Below are 14,424 nucleotides of genomic sequence, written 5' to 3'. Positions count from 1 at the left end.
CAGATGGCGCAGAGCAGGGGGAGCAAAGCGATTCTCCTGAGCAACCAAGTCTCACTCAGAGCGAGGAAGAGGTGCTGTCCCTGTGGAGGGGGGCCGTCTGGCGTGGGTGCTGAGCCCACCGGGTCTCCTGCGGAACCGAGGCGGCCTGCGACCTAGCCCGATGGCCCGGGCTCTCGCTGACTGTTAGGCCATAAACCAGCCCCAGGCTGTGTCTGGGGGGAGAGGACGGAGCATTGTAAGTGCCCTGGGCAGGGGCTGCCACATTCAATTCGGGTCCCCAGTCAATGAAGAGGAGACATCACACCATCAGCAAAACATCTCAGCCCAGGCGCACCGCACAGCCCCTGCAGGACACTCCCGGCCACGGCCACCAAACACCTGGGGCCCCACCTGCCCCGGGGACCAGAGCGGAAGGAAATCTGGGAACACCGCTCAGGGCTGGCAATGAGGCATGAGGAGACAGCCGCTCCCCTAAGCTCTGACCCCACGAAGTGTCACACGGAACGCCACTCCGTCATCCTGGCCCCGCAGCTCGGCAGGGCGACGGGCATGGACCCGCCCTGGGGACCGAAGCCCCGGACACACAGGAGCCCGCCCACCCCAGGCCTTACCCAGCTGCCACTTGTAGGAACACATGGTCTCCATCATCCAGATGGGCAGGGACGGCTCCAGCATGGCGATGGCCATGTTTGCAAAGCAGATGGACCCTTGAAGGGAGCAAGAGGGTGAGTGGGCGTCTGAGGCCCAAGTGCCCCTTAAGCACCTCCCAGCACAGCTAACCCGCACGTGCCCATGGCCAGTGCCAGCAGCGTGGAGGCCCGGAGCTTTTCCTGCTTTTGTAAGGAAGGGAAATGGTGGACCAAGGGGACAGTGAAGAGGGTTGCTATTACTATTAATAATAATAATTATTATTATTATTATTATTATTATTATTATTACAACTAGATTCCCAGAGTTTGGAACTGGAGGCAACTTTAGAGATCATTGGGTTTAACTTTCCTGGCTTATGAACAAAGAACGGGAGCTCCGATCGCTAATGGAGGGACTTGCGTGAGGTCACAGATCACACACAGACTCGGGCCAACAGGGGCCGCTGCACCTGCCTCTCCCCACACCCCACCGCCAGCCTGACCCCAAGCACTATGCTGACCACCAAATCCAGGCCAGGCAGCACGCGACCGGCCCCTTGTCGGGCAGCCCAGGCCTGTGTCACTGGGATGGTCCTGAGGGGTCGGCACTTGGATGAATGCTGCACTGAGCACAGATCTTCCTAATGAAGGGACCCTCCCCGAGAGAGTTCTTCTGAGCCCACGAGGCCAAGAGCCAATGGCCTGAGGCCCTCTGGCCACAGGGAGTCTCCCGCCCAGGCCGCTCTGCTGGGCAGGACGCCCGCGGGGTCTGCCCTCGGGCCTGCTGCTGGTGTCGGTCACCCGGGTCAAGGTGAGTGAGAACCCCAGCCAGACGCCTGCAGGCAGGCCACGGACTCCTTCCGCAAGGTCAGGGCCAAGCAGGGGCGGCCTTTGCCACTGACGCAGAGCAGGCATGACCCACCACAAACTGGGGGTGGGGGGCCTCGGAGACGCGGACACCTCTGCCCCAAAGGAAAAGCTACTCCGGCAGCTGGCCGGGCGTCAGAAGCGAGTGACGGAGGGAAACCGTTGGTGCGACGCACACCCTCCCTGTGTCCTTCGTGCCTCTGCGCAGCCCAGTATCTCCAGCCGCTACGTGAACGCTGGTCCTCGCCCCCCGCCCCCACCCTCCCCGGGGCTGAGAGGGACTGGGGTGCGGGGAGCCCCACCTGCGGCGATGAGGATGTAGGGGTCCTTCAGCAGCGTGGTCAGTGGCGTCCCCTTCTGGCTCTGGGGAGAGAGCGGGGCGAGGGTCAGAGGAGGGGCCGAGGCGGGGACCGCGCCCCCCGCCCCCGAGGCTCACCTCCGGCTGCACCCGGTTCGGCTGGAGCACGCAGAGCTGGATGGCTGCGGGGGGAGAGAGACGGGAGGCCGCTCAGAGGCCCGCTCGGCACCCGGGCCCAGGTCACGGCCACGGCCACGGCCACGGCCCGCACGGGGGGGGGGGAACTCACCTCCGTCCAGGAGCACCAGGGCGGCCAGCACCAGGAACGGGGCCGTCTTCCCCACGAACTCGTAGAGCACGCTGCCGAAGGGGGGGCCCACTGCCGGGGGGAGAGAGAGCGAGAGAGCGAGCTGATCCCCGGGGCCGTGGCCGATGCCCCAGCCCCTGCCCCCACAAGGACCGTCTGCTGGCTTCTCGTGCTTCGCGCTCTGTTTTGTTCTAGAAGCTGCTGGCGGTGGCCATCCTACTCTACATCCAGCCAAGCACCCTGGCTACATCCCCCCAGCGGCCCCGCATCGGGGACACGGGCCAGAGACCCGAAGGGTCACCCCAAAGTGAAGGTCAGAGGGGAGCGAGATCCTGGTTGGCGAGGACTCCATCCCTTAAGCACCAGCACAGACAGGGACTGCGGGCTCAGGGGGAGGGGACCCCGATCTCTGGGGGTCAGATACCACCCCTGGTCTGGGAGGCCAGGCAGGGAGGTGGGGTTGGGGGGTCCAGACTCAGAGGTCCTCTCAGCGTTAACCCGGCGACGTGTGAGCGGACAGCCAGGATCCTGGCAGACCACCCTGGTCCAGCCTCCTGTACGCCTGGGCCTGGGAGGCCTGGGGCTGGTTTCCCAAGGTCCCCCCCGGGGCAAGTCTGGGGGTAGAGGCAGGGAGGAGGAGCCCAGGGCCTCCCCCGTCAGGAAGGCTCCCCAAGAGCAGGGAAGGAAAAGGGACAGTTATGGGGTCCGGGAGGAGGGACTGTCGCTGTCCAGCGCAGACAGGCTGCCGGCGTGCCTCTGCGTGGACCTTACCCACCTAAGACCCCCATGGCCAGGCCGCCCAGGGCGATCCCCATGGCGTGGCCTCGCTCCTCGTCATCCGTGTACACGCTGGCAAGCATGCCCATCCCTGCGCAGGGAGAGAAACGCCGAGAGAGTTACCCGCGACTCCCTTCCCTCCCCGGCCTGGACCTGGGAGAGGCCCAACCCCGTCAGATTCATGAAAACACAAGACCAAGAAGGGTCCAGCGCGGAGGGGGGACCTTCTCCACAAGCCACGGCCAGTGCCCAACCCCGAAACCTTGATTCCCTGAGTCACCCAGCTCGCAGGGTAGGGGCTGAGGAGGGGGCAATGCTCCTGGGACAGAAGGAAGACCCCGGGCACCGCCACACCTACCAGCCACCGAGGAGCAGGAGGAGCCGACGCCCTGCAGGGACCTGGCGATCAGCAGGAGGGCGTAGCTCCTGGAGAAGGCGAACACTGCGGGAGAAGGGCCGGGCCGGGCCAGTGGGTCAGGGCCAGCGGCTGCCACTGAGACCAACTGAGCCCGAGGGGTTGTTTCCATAGGAACCACCCTGTTTCTGCCCAGATGACACCCCTCCTCCTCTAGGAATTTCTTTCTGCAGTTTTACCCACCTCCCCGCCCCCGCCTGGGATCAGGGTTCTCCACTCAGGGCTCACGGCCATCAGACCCCTTCCCCTGACCCATGCCCCGAAGGCAAGCACGAGGCACTTACAGATCGTGGAGATGAACATGATGCAGAAGCCCACAAACATCGGAATCGGGTAGCCGATTCTGCAAAACAAAAACCGCCAGGGGCCTCCGGAGGCTGCTGCGTGTTTGCCTAAGAGGGCGTTCAGCCGCGTCTCTCCTGCCCGCGCCCTCTGGGAGCTGCGGGTAAGCGCTGGGTCAACTTCCCTAAAAACTCATACAGCTGGCGCTTCCTGCATGACCTTTCCGTGTTTGACTGTCTCCGAGTGTGAATACATTTACGACCGCCTGGCCCGGACAGACATTTCTCTGGAATAAATGTTAGCACAAGATGGGCAAGCAGCCCAGGGCACTGCCCGAATATACGGCCCCTGGCTCCACCGTTTTTTAAGTATTATTATTTTTAATATATTTTATTGATTTTTTACAGAGAGGAAGAGGAAGAGAGAGGAATAGAGAGTTAGAAACATCGATGAGAGAGAATCATCCATCAGCTGCCTCCTGCACACCCCCCACTGGGGATGTGCCTGCAACTATGGTTCATGCCCTTGACCGGAATCGAACCCAGGACCCTTCAGTCAGCAGGCTGATGCTCTATCCACTGAGCCAAACTGGTTTCGGCTAACTATTATTTATCTTTAATGGTAGTCGCCGCTAGAGCTTCTCTGAAGGCACAGTTGCGATCAGTGATTCCAGGATCCGACTGGCCAGCGAGGCAACTGCCCTCCATCGAAGAGGCGTCAGGGAGGCCAGCGGAGAAAGACAGGCCCCGTTTTCTGAGCACAAACCCTATGTCCTACTTGCTCCCTAAGAGCACAGCTCATCCAGGGCTCTGCCACCAGGCAGGTGGCATGGTGGGAAGACCTTGGCCTTTCTGTGCCTCGCCCCCGGCTGGACGCCCGGCCCTTCCATCAGCCCGGGCAGTCCTGCCTCAGCTTCCCAGGGAGCTCACTGCCGCCCACCTCCCAGAACCCAGTGAGTGTAGGATGAGGTGTGGGTGCACGCTGCGACCAGGGCGCCTCCCTCATCCCCTTCCCCTGCCTCTGTTTCCGCTGATTACGCAGACCCCTTGGTCCCTGCCACCAGCATGGGGCGCGAGGGTGCAGGCAGCTCCCTGGCCCCGCGCCCTGAGACGGTGTGCGGCGCGGGCTGAGCCGTTCTCTCTGGGAGTCCGCGTCAGCCCAGAGCAGCCGGAGCCCCTCCAGGCCTCGCGCCCCCGAGCCCTGGATCCCACACCAAAAAGCCCGAGTCCCAGTCACTCAGCCCAGAAGGGCCCTTCCGCTCTGGACTTGACTAAAAGGCATAGCTCTCACTCACTCAGTCCCCAAGCACTCACACCCAGCAGCTCACCTACTGGACAAGGACGGCGGCTGCCTGCCCAGCTCACATGTGCGGACACTCGGGCACCAACGAGGGGAGGGGCCTGTGAGACGTCCTCTGGCTGGCTGCACCCCAGGCCACTCCGTCCAGCCCAGGGCTCTCCCTGCACACTCCCCCACCTCCCCAGGAGCCAAAGGCTTTCAATACACCTTCCCAACAGAGTTCCTGGTCACGCTCTCTGCTCCCCCCCCCCCTTTTTTTTTAAGTGCTTCATGTGCATCCGGAAACCAAAGAGCGTCCTCAAATCATGACAGACTCCCTCTCACACCCCATGCAGACCCCCCACTGGGACCCGAGAAGAGCATGCAATTCACAAAGCGGGGCTCAAGGCGGACAGGTGAGGCAGCCGAGCCTGCTCCAGCCAGGAGACACAGGCTCTGAACCGCCGTTCAGATGGCCATCCCGTGGCCCCCTCGCTCGCCTCCATTAGCCCGCTGGCCGCTCTGCGCTCCGGGCCCTGGAGGAGGAAACTTGCCGGAGGCAGAGAGAGCAGTGCTCCAGGCAGTTCCTCTTTCTCAGCCATTACTGTGCTCTGCTCCTGGGGGAAGAACCGACGCATGAAAATCCTCACAGCTGCCCCGGGACGAACACCGCGTCCATATGTGTGCGAAGCTGTGGACATGCCAGGGGTTCTTACGCCCAAGGCCACAGCCTGGCCACTGGCCCGGGTCCCCTGGCAGGACATGGCTGGGGCGGGCTGCTTGTCACCAGGAGGCCGGGCCTGGCAGTCCCTGAGGCCGTCCGCGGGGAAAGAGCGGGCAGAGCTGCCGGTGATGTCTTCGCAGCTCAGTGAGGTCGCTGGCTCGAGTCCCATTTTTCAGATGGCCGCACGGAGGTTCAGCGAACTGAAGTAACTTGCCCCCAGTTCAGGGCACCAACGTATCTCCAGCATCTGAGGCAGCCAGCCAGGTCCTGCTGCTGTGCACTGTGCTGGGGACCCTGATCACAGGAGCACAGGTTCACGTGCGGTGAGTGGGACAGAAGGTCCACAGTTTCACCTAAAGCCAGTCGGCTCTGTACTGCAGTGCCGTCTTCTTTAAAAAGCATAGTAGTTATTGCCGAAACCAGTTTGGCTCAGTGGATAGAGCATCGGCCTGTGGACTGAAAGGTCCCTAGTTCGATTCCGGTCAAGGACATGTACCTTGGTTGTGGGCACATCCCCCGTAGGGGGCGTGCAAGAGGCAGCAGATTGATGTTTCTCTCTCATTGATGTTTCTAACTCTCTATCCCTCTCTCTTCCTCTCTGTAAAAAAATCAATAAAATATTTTTTTTTTAAAAAGCACAGATATTGCTTTTAAAATCCCTTTCGGACTTAATGAAGCTGGCAGGGGATAACCAAATGGCCAATGCGGAAGGACACTCAAAGGCTGGCCAGTCCAAACCCTCGTCTCGGGTGAGAAAGCGAGGTTCAGAGACAGGGTGGTGGCTCACCCACTGTCCCAGCACAAGCCAGCCGCCTCAGACCCCTGTGGGCTCCCGCTACTGCGGTCTCATCACCGGACACGCGTGCCCCCACTTTCAAGGCTGGCCAAGCCGCTGACGGGGCTGCCCCACAGAAACTGCCGGCCAGCCTTGCCCTGCAGCCCAGCCCAGCCCAGCACCAAGACACACTCCTGGATCCACCCTCAACCCTCTAGTCCCTCAGCTTCCGCCAAGGAGGGTCAGCCAGGGCCCCGGTCCCTGAGTGATGGGCAGACCGCCAACGCCCGTCCCCCTCCCCCGCCGTGTCTCCTGAGCGCGCAGAGCCTCGGCTGCCATTACTCATCCACATCCGAGCCGCCTCCTGTCTGGATGCGACGCCTTCTCAATTAGAGTCCTGCCCGGCACAGCGCGACGTGACGCGGCAAACCTCCCAAACCAAATCTCCCATTATCGCCCCAGCCCCCCGGGCCATCCGCCCCGAGCACCGGGCAGCCGTTCATCCGATCGGAACAGGCCTGCAAGCCACAGACCGAGTCCCCGGCGAAAAGGGCAAAGCAGTCAAGGCGCAGTCAGTCGTTCCACACACCCGACAGGGCGGGCGGAGAACCCGTATCCCCCGCTTCATCCCTGACCAGCGACTAACTGGTTTACCTTCGCCATGGAGACCAGGAGAGTTCCAGCCTCAGGCCTGGGAGACCTCAGTCTCCCCCTGCACCCCCCCCCCCGCCACCCCTCCTGCCCCCCGTGCAGGAAGGGACAAAAGCAAGCACGCGTAGGGCACACACGGTCACCAGAAGAGACAAGAGGCGAGGTCTCCCTTTTCAATGCTCCCAGCGCACTCCTGAGAGGGGGTTCGGGGAGTGCATGTCTGTATAAACGGAATAATCGAAATCCACAGGCCCCTCTGCGGAGCCCCTTGTCAATCATTCTGTAATGAAAACAGAGTCTCGGGTTCAGCCGGTGGGGTCTCTCTTTCTCGGCTCCCAGCCGTGCCCGGGGAGCCACGGTCTCTTCCTCTCCAAGGTGTCCACCCACCCCCGTCCCTGACACACAGCTCCAGCGGGGGCTCTGGTCCCTGACCAATGGCCAGCTCCCCGGGAACTGACGGGAAGGCCCCGCCACGCCACCCTCACCGCCCCGGGGCAGCCGGCTTCCCCCTCCCGGAGCAGCTGAGAAGGTCACCGCTTATTTCCACAGAGCCCACTCCGGCCCAGCCATCGGCCTGGGGTGAGGGTAGGGGCGGGGGTGGCGAGGGTTAACCACAGCAGATCGCGTTGCGATTCTGTGCCCCGTGGCTTCCTCCGTGCAGTCCGGATGTCAGCTACGATCTGCGGGGGAAATAACTGGCTTTCGAGCACACGAGGTAACTATGGAAATAAATTAAGCCACTGTCACCGGCCTGATAAAAAGCAGACCACGGAGACAATGACGAGCCAGCTGAGGAGGGAGGCCCCGGAGCGGCCCAGCATTAACCCTTTCCCTGGCCGCCCCGCTCCTTCTGGACTAACATTCCGTCCCAGAGGTGCAGCCGCTGTGCAATCCCTGTGCTCGGCACGCGAAGGCCAGGGGGCCACGTTCTGAGCCCGAGGCGTGGACAGAGGCACGGAGCATCGCTTGGACGTGGGTGCGTGTCTGAAACCCACGTGCCGGGCTGAGTGCCCACAGGGGTTGCTAACTATTAGTCCAGTGGTCCTCAGCCTTCCTCATGCCGCGGCCCTTTAATACAGCTCTTCATGCTGCAGTGACCCCCAGCCATAAAATTATTTCCGTTGCTACTTCATAACTGTCATTTTGCTACTCTTATGCATCGTGATGTAAATATCTGTGTTTTCCGATGGTCCTGAGCGACCCACGGGTTGAGAACCACTGCTGTAGAGCCTAAGACCATCGGAAAACACGGATATTTACATTACGATGCATAACAGTAGCAGAAGGACAGTTACGAAGTAGCAACGAAAATAATTTTATGGTTGGGGGTCACCACAGCATAAGGAGCTGTATTAAAGGGTCTTGGCCTTAGGGAGGTTGAGAACCACTGGGTTAGTCCTTTTACTCGCTTTTACGCACAAGGCCAACCGGAAAATAAACAAACTGGACTTGTAAGTCACACGCGCCTCCAAGACGGGACTCCAGGCACCCAAGGCCCTGACAGTGCTCCTGGGTGTGGCCGCTCCACCTGCCCCATTCGAGGTCCTCTGCTCGCTGTCTGGTCACGTGTGTTTCAGTAAAAACATGGCATCAGCAGAGTCAAGTCCAAGAGAAGTGACTCCCGGTGAACCCTTACCCTGCTTCCAGGCACTGAGCTGTCTTACGTGCAGGGTTTGGTGTGCGACCTGATCTAATCTGATATTGGAAAGGACAGGCAGGCAGCTGCCTCTTGCATCATCCGCCCACAAAAGCCACTCTCACAGCAGCATCACGGCCCCAGAGAAGGAGTGGCTCCAAGATGCCTGTCTCTGGGTAGCTCTCCCCGCCACCCCCATGTCTTTGGGGGTTCAGGCAGCCTCATTTTCCCCCATCAGAAGCACTGCAGAGATGCTAGGAAGCCAGACCAGCTCACATCAGTGGCTGGAGATAGAGTTGTTTTGTTTTGTTTTGTTTTGTTTTGTTTTGTTTTTAGGGCCAAGGAGGTGAGAGAAGGTCCGTGTCTAGAAAAGCAGGCTGATTTCTCCCGGGACCCCCCTGCCCTTGTGCTACAAAAAACCATCAACAACTCACTGTTGGGGCCTTTACCAGTCCAGCCTGGGACCACCAGAGAGAGCCTAAGTGGATGCAAGAGAGAGAGTCTGACCTGCGCTCCTCACTCTTAGGAGCCACGCTTACACGCTGTGTAACAGTAAGCAGGTGGCAAGAACAAGGCGGCGAGACACTGCACGGAGAGGCTGGGCCCCAGCCTGGTCCTGGGCAGACACTTCCTTTCCCGAACGGCCGGCTCTTGGCCTGTCAGGTCCCAGTTCTGGCCCCAGAGCCCCTGCTAAGCTCTGTCCCGGCTCCGATGCTCTGTGTTTTGAACGACTCTGTAATAGGAAACACAGGCGCCCACCGCGAAGCGCGGTTGTAAGCGCACTTGTTTACAATCCTGGAAACGGGTCACCCATCTTGTTGGTAATTGAGGATGTGATTGGCACAAATTACACCGAAGACGACTAGCAGTGGCTCACAAGAGAAGGTTCTGCCAAGGAAAATGGGACGTGTTTATCGCTTCTCTGAGCAGAACCGCAGCAAGTCCTCAGACTCAGGGCTGCGGAGCCTGGAAAATACTGGGGGAGGGAATCACAGATCCTGGTAACTTTTGGAGGGTCAGACTTCGCTCCATTCCTCTGCGGGCAGCGATAGTCAAGGACACTTGTATTTCCCACGTTACAAGGAAGTGCTAAAAAGATGGTTATTCTGACATTTGCTTGGTAGCTGGGGGAAGAGTTAGGGTTTACAAATTTGCTCTAGATGAATTCCAAAGTGGATTATTCACCTTAAGAATAGACTGCATTTCACAGGTCACAGAACAAAAATAGGTTTCTCTTGAAGACTTTTTTTTTTTTTTTCCTAAGAGCCCCACCCAGGAGCCTTGGGGGCTGCAAGTCAAAGCCTTTGGAGTAGTGACCATAGAGGAAAGGCTCCCTGGTTGTAAACAGGCTCTTCCTCATGGAATAAACAAAGCATTCAAAACGAGAAGGGGGCTTCTTGCCCTAACCGGTGTGGCTCAGTGGATAGAGCGTCGGCCTGCAGACTGAAGGGTCCCAGGTTCGATTCCGGTCAAGGGCATGTACCTTGGTTGGGGGCACATCCCCTAGGATGGGAGGCAGCTGATCGATGTTTCTCTCTTATCAATGTTTCTAACTTTCTATCCCTCTCCCTTCCTCTCTGTCGAGGAAGAGGAGGAGGAGGAGGAGGAGGAGGAGGAGGAGGAGGAGGAGGAGGAAGGGAGCAGGAAGGAGAAGAAGAAGATGCCTTCCTCAGTGCTTTTCATTTGCCACCTGCATTTGGGAAGCTGGAATGCTCACATCCCTTCAGCCCGGTGTTTAAGCATGACCCTGTCTATGGCAATCACACCCACGGTAACAACAGGGCATCGTTATAATAATGTCCTCAATTTCCCCCCCCTGAGCCTCTGAGCTCTTCGCCGTCTCAGAATACAAAACGCTGAGCCCTTCTCGGCAATTATACCAGATGCATTCTTTTTAAATCCTCACCCGAGGATACGTTTCTATTGATTCTAGAGAGAGGAAGGGAGAGAGAGAGAGAAACACACTGACCGACTGTCTACCACATCCACCCCGACTGGGAAGTAAACCTGCACCCAGGGCATGTGCCCTGACCAGGAGCTGAACCCCCAATCCTCTGGTGTCCCCGAGGACGCTCCAGCACACGGAGCCACCCGCCAGAGCCACCAGATGCAGTGTCAGAAGGGCTCCTGGTCTTGGTGTATTTTACATGGCGGCTACATACGCAGACTGGCTGGCTGGGCCTGGCTTAGGATGGTTCCAATCACCTCAACGGCCCTCCTCAGTCCAGAAAACCAAATGGTCAACGCTGAGCATGTGCTCCCGCCCAACTCGCCATGGGTACAGCGGCTGCCCCCTCCGAGTGTCCGAGGGCAGCTGTGCTGAGGGGGAGGGGGGGGGCGATCTCCATACCCCCTCTCCTCTCTCACGGACCTCAGCCCCAGAGCTGGCCCCAGCCCCCCGTCATGCGGAGCCCCACCTTGAGAAGGGCCCAGAGCTTGGTTTCATGCCTGCTGCTGCCCTCTTGAAATGCTTAATGATATTTAAACAAGGGCCCTGCTGGGCTCCCCTCTTCCCTCCCCCCTCCCACTCCCACCCCATCCCGTGGCCAAAGCCTGGGCAGGTGTAAGCACCTCCATTCCTAGTCTACACTGGGTGCTGGGTGGACCTGCCCGAAGCCGGCTTCCTTGCTGACTCTTCAACTTGGCTTTGGAACCTCGGATGGCTTCTAAGCAGCCCCCCCCAATAAAAACCCCGCTCCTTTCTCCACCTAGCACATGGGGCCTTCTAGAGACTGGCCCGCCCCGTTCCCCAGCTCCACCCTCTCTGCCTCCCCATCTCTATCTTTGGCTCTGTCCGTGCTGCTGGACCTGGTTCCCGTGTAGGAATGACTCTGGGCCCTTCCTCCTCGGCCATGTCTTGCTTTTCTGTCTTCGGGTTACACTGCTCCCATGGCAGCCTGCCGCCACCGCTGACTCTGAATCAGCTCCCCCTCCCTGCAGCTGACGCCCCTCCCCTCGACGGCAGCCCTGAGTCTCCGTGGGCCAGGCCGAGCTGGATTCCCTCCTGAACAGAGACTTGCTGGGGGGTCCCCAACAATGGAAATACGAACAAGTATTCGAGGTAACGGGGACCCAGAAACGTCCAGAACACCTGGGCTTACAGAAACCTAGTCTGGGGAGGGTGTGGGCATCAGCTAGTTAGAATGATGCGGAAAACGGCTTCCGTTGCCTCCCCTGTGTGCACGTGGGCAAAGCTCCGAAACAGGCAGGGGACGAACCTGCCCCACTGCCCACGCCCTCCGCCCAGGACGGTCATCTCAGCAGCAGAAGGACCATCCCTCTCCAACCCCCACCTGGCCAGCTCCTGGCGCTTCACCTCGCCGGCTCTAAAGACGACGCCTGGCTTTCTACGCGGAGGGACAGGGCCCGAGGAGGGAGAGAAGGGAAAACGGCAGGGCCTGGAGAATCTGATGACTCAATCCGGCATTTAGAGGAGAATCCAAGTCCTCCTGCGTGGGGAGGGCCTCTGGTCCGTTTTAACGTTTTCTTACTTTTTAAGCAGCAGAGGCGGACACGAAAGGCAGAGCGAATGGGAAATCGTAATTAACTATGGGCCGAATCAAAAAGGAGAAGGGCCGAAACCGGTTTGGCTCAATGGATAGAGCGTCGGCTTGGGGACTGAAGGGCCCCGGGTTCGATTCCGGTCAAGGGCATGTACCTTGGTTGCGGGCATATCCCCAGTAGGGGGTGTGCAAGAGGCAGCTATCGATGACTCTCTCTCATCGATGTTTCTTACTCTCTCTCTCCCTTCCTCTCTGTATAAAATCAATAAAATATATTAAAAAAAAAAAAAAGGAGAAGGGATTGGATTTCTTCCCCCCCCTTCCCCCCAGCCTGGTTCCCAGATTCTGCTAAAAGATGACCTTGACACAGAATCCCCGGGGGAAACGAGCTCGGAGCAGCATACACATAAACAAACTCTTCGGCCAAAATGCCATCCCCTACCTGTTGGTCAGCAGCCCTATGAACGGGTTGGTGATGAGCTGGACCGTGGCCTTGGAGGCGAAGAGCAGGCCGACCTGCACGTTCTCGTTCAGGAGGTCCCTGTCGGCGCTGGGACACTCGGAGGGGCCGGTGGATGCGTTGGTGGCCGTGGGCTGCGTGCTGGCCGTGGGCGGCGGCCGCCCCCAGAGGGCCCCGGTGGTGTTCCCGGTGGCCACGGTGGAGTTGTCGTAGTAGGAGAAGATGCTCCGGAAGCCGTCCGAGGGGGAGGCCGTGGGCGCCGGCCGGGCAGTGGGCACTTCGGTTGCGTTCTGCTCGTGCTCCAGGCTGTACAAGTAGCTTGGGATGATGGGGACTGGGGACAAGAGAGAGCGGGAAGGCGGTGACTGCACGGAGACCCTCCCCGAGGCAAACGCCAGAAGCGGGATGGTCACGTCCAATGTCAATGAGACACAGAGAGGTGGTGTGAACACCCCCTCCCCTGCTGACACTGCTCAGCGCCCCAGACAGAATGACGCCCCAGGAGGCTAGTTCCCTGGGCTTTCTCCGTTCAGGGTTCCACCCCAGGAATACTTTGGGAAAGCAAAAATCTGGGCTGAGGTTGAGTCCAGGGTCAGTCACCAGTGCCTCTCAGAAAGAGGCTCCAAAGACCTTTAATTGAATGAATCAAGGAAACAGAAACCTAAATTGCATCGTGTGTCTTAGGAAAAAAAATAAATAAATAAACCTGCAGAAAGTCATCTCTGGCCCTCGGGTGGGAGCCGGCAAGTTTGCATCCTATCCGGGGCACACGAGAATCTCTGAGGCTTTCCGGAGAGAAAGGAAAACCTTTCGTGGTGACAGCAGCAGCTGTGGGCACGTGTGTGACAACAGAACCTTCAACGCAAAGGAGGCGGGGGGCCCCCCCCGGCTGCTGAACCCCGACCCACCTCACACCTCACGGCTCTGATCACCTCAACGCCCGACCACTTGCTGCTCGGAGACTGGAGAGGGGAGAGACCACTCCCACCCCTGCGAGTCGAAATTAAAAAAAATATATTTTCTTTTACTCATGGCCAATGTGGACACTGTGAAAGAAAAGCATGCCAACCACTTGGCTGTCGATGAGGCTAGTTATGAGAGCCGGGTTATTTTGTTTCTTAAAATCCCATTCTAGGAAAAAGGCTGGAAGGAACACGCTTCAAACGGTTCTCAAAATGGTCCAGAACCGTCTCCATCCTGAGTCATCCAAGGACACAGCAGACTGAACCGCCACTTCCCTTCTCCTTCTCCGAGGGGGAGGGGGGTGTCTGCTTGGCTCCTGGATGGATGCCCCATCGCATCGCTAGCCCTCCTTCTCGGGGGCAAAACCAGTCTGACAGCCTTCCTGTGAGCTCTGACAATGGCTAGTCTTTCAGAGAAATCTTCTTCTCTGCGGGCACAGCGGGCAGGCAGGGGGGAGGCTGGGCATTATCGGGAGGAAACACAAGCTCTGGGCCGTGTGGGGCGTCACAGTCTGCCCTGACCGCCAGGAAAGCGAAGCCACAAGCGCGGCTCTCTCTCCGTGGCCCCGGCGTGGCCGCGCTGGGGGCTGTGTTTTTGCAAAGCGCCTTCCCCAACTTGCCCAGGTTTCGGTGCTCCGGTGAGTGGGCCGCCCAGGGAAGGGGTGTCGGGCGGGGACTGGGGGGAGCACAGGGCACACGTACCCACGACGGTGAGCAGCATGTTGTCCAGGAGCAGCGCGAGGAACACGATGAACAGGATGAGCCTCCGGGAGTGGCGGCCGTCCAGCAGCAGGCGGACCGGCGCCCACTCGCTCAGGGCCATGGCTGGGGCTGGGCTGCGGGCAGGGGAGAGGCGAGGG

General features: G+C 59.5%; 1 protein-coding gene across 1 annotated transcript in view; it reads right to left on the bottom strand.

Moving 5' to 3' along the window:
* The window catches only part of SLC18A2 (solute carrier family 18 member A2), a 23,437-nt gene extending 9,013 nt beyond the window's left edge, over nucleotides 1-14,424 (bottom strand). The window contains exons 1-9 of the mRNA XM_084904122.1: nucleotides 14,267-14,424; nucleotides 12,585-12,936; nucleotides 3,578-3,636; nucleotides 3,237-3,320; nucleotides 2,877-2,969; nucleotides 2,084-2,173; nucleotides 1,933-1,976; nucleotides 1,799-1,859; nucleotides 612-707 (exon numbers count right to left, since the gene is read on the bottom strand). Coding sequence (XP_084760248.1) covers nucleotides 612-707; nucleotides 1,799-1,859; nucleotides 1,933-1,976; nucleotides 2,084-2,173; nucleotides 2,877-2,969; nucleotides 3,237-3,320; nucleotides 3,578-3,636; nucleotides 12,585-12,936; nucleotides 14,267-14,387 — 1,000 coding nt within the window. The 5' untranslated portion in view covers nucleotides 14,388-14,424. The remainder of the gene's footprint in view (nucleotides 1-611; nucleotides 708-1,798; nucleotides 1,860-1,932; nucleotides 1,977-2,083; nucleotides 2,174-2,876; nucleotides 2,970-3,236; nucleotides 3,321-3,577; nucleotides 3,637-12,584; nucleotides 12,937-14,266) is intronic.

The sequence above is a fragment of the Pipistrellus hanaki genome (genome assembly GCF_964339955.1).
Source record: "Pipistrellus hanaki genome assembly, chromosome: 14".
Lineage (NCBI taxonomy): Eukaryota > Metazoa > Chordata > Mammalia > Chiroptera > Vespertilionidae > Pipistrellus > Pipistrellus hanaki.
The sequence above is the reverse complement of the archived record's forward strand: the minus strand, read 5'-3'. Positions and strand labels throughout refer to the sequence as shown.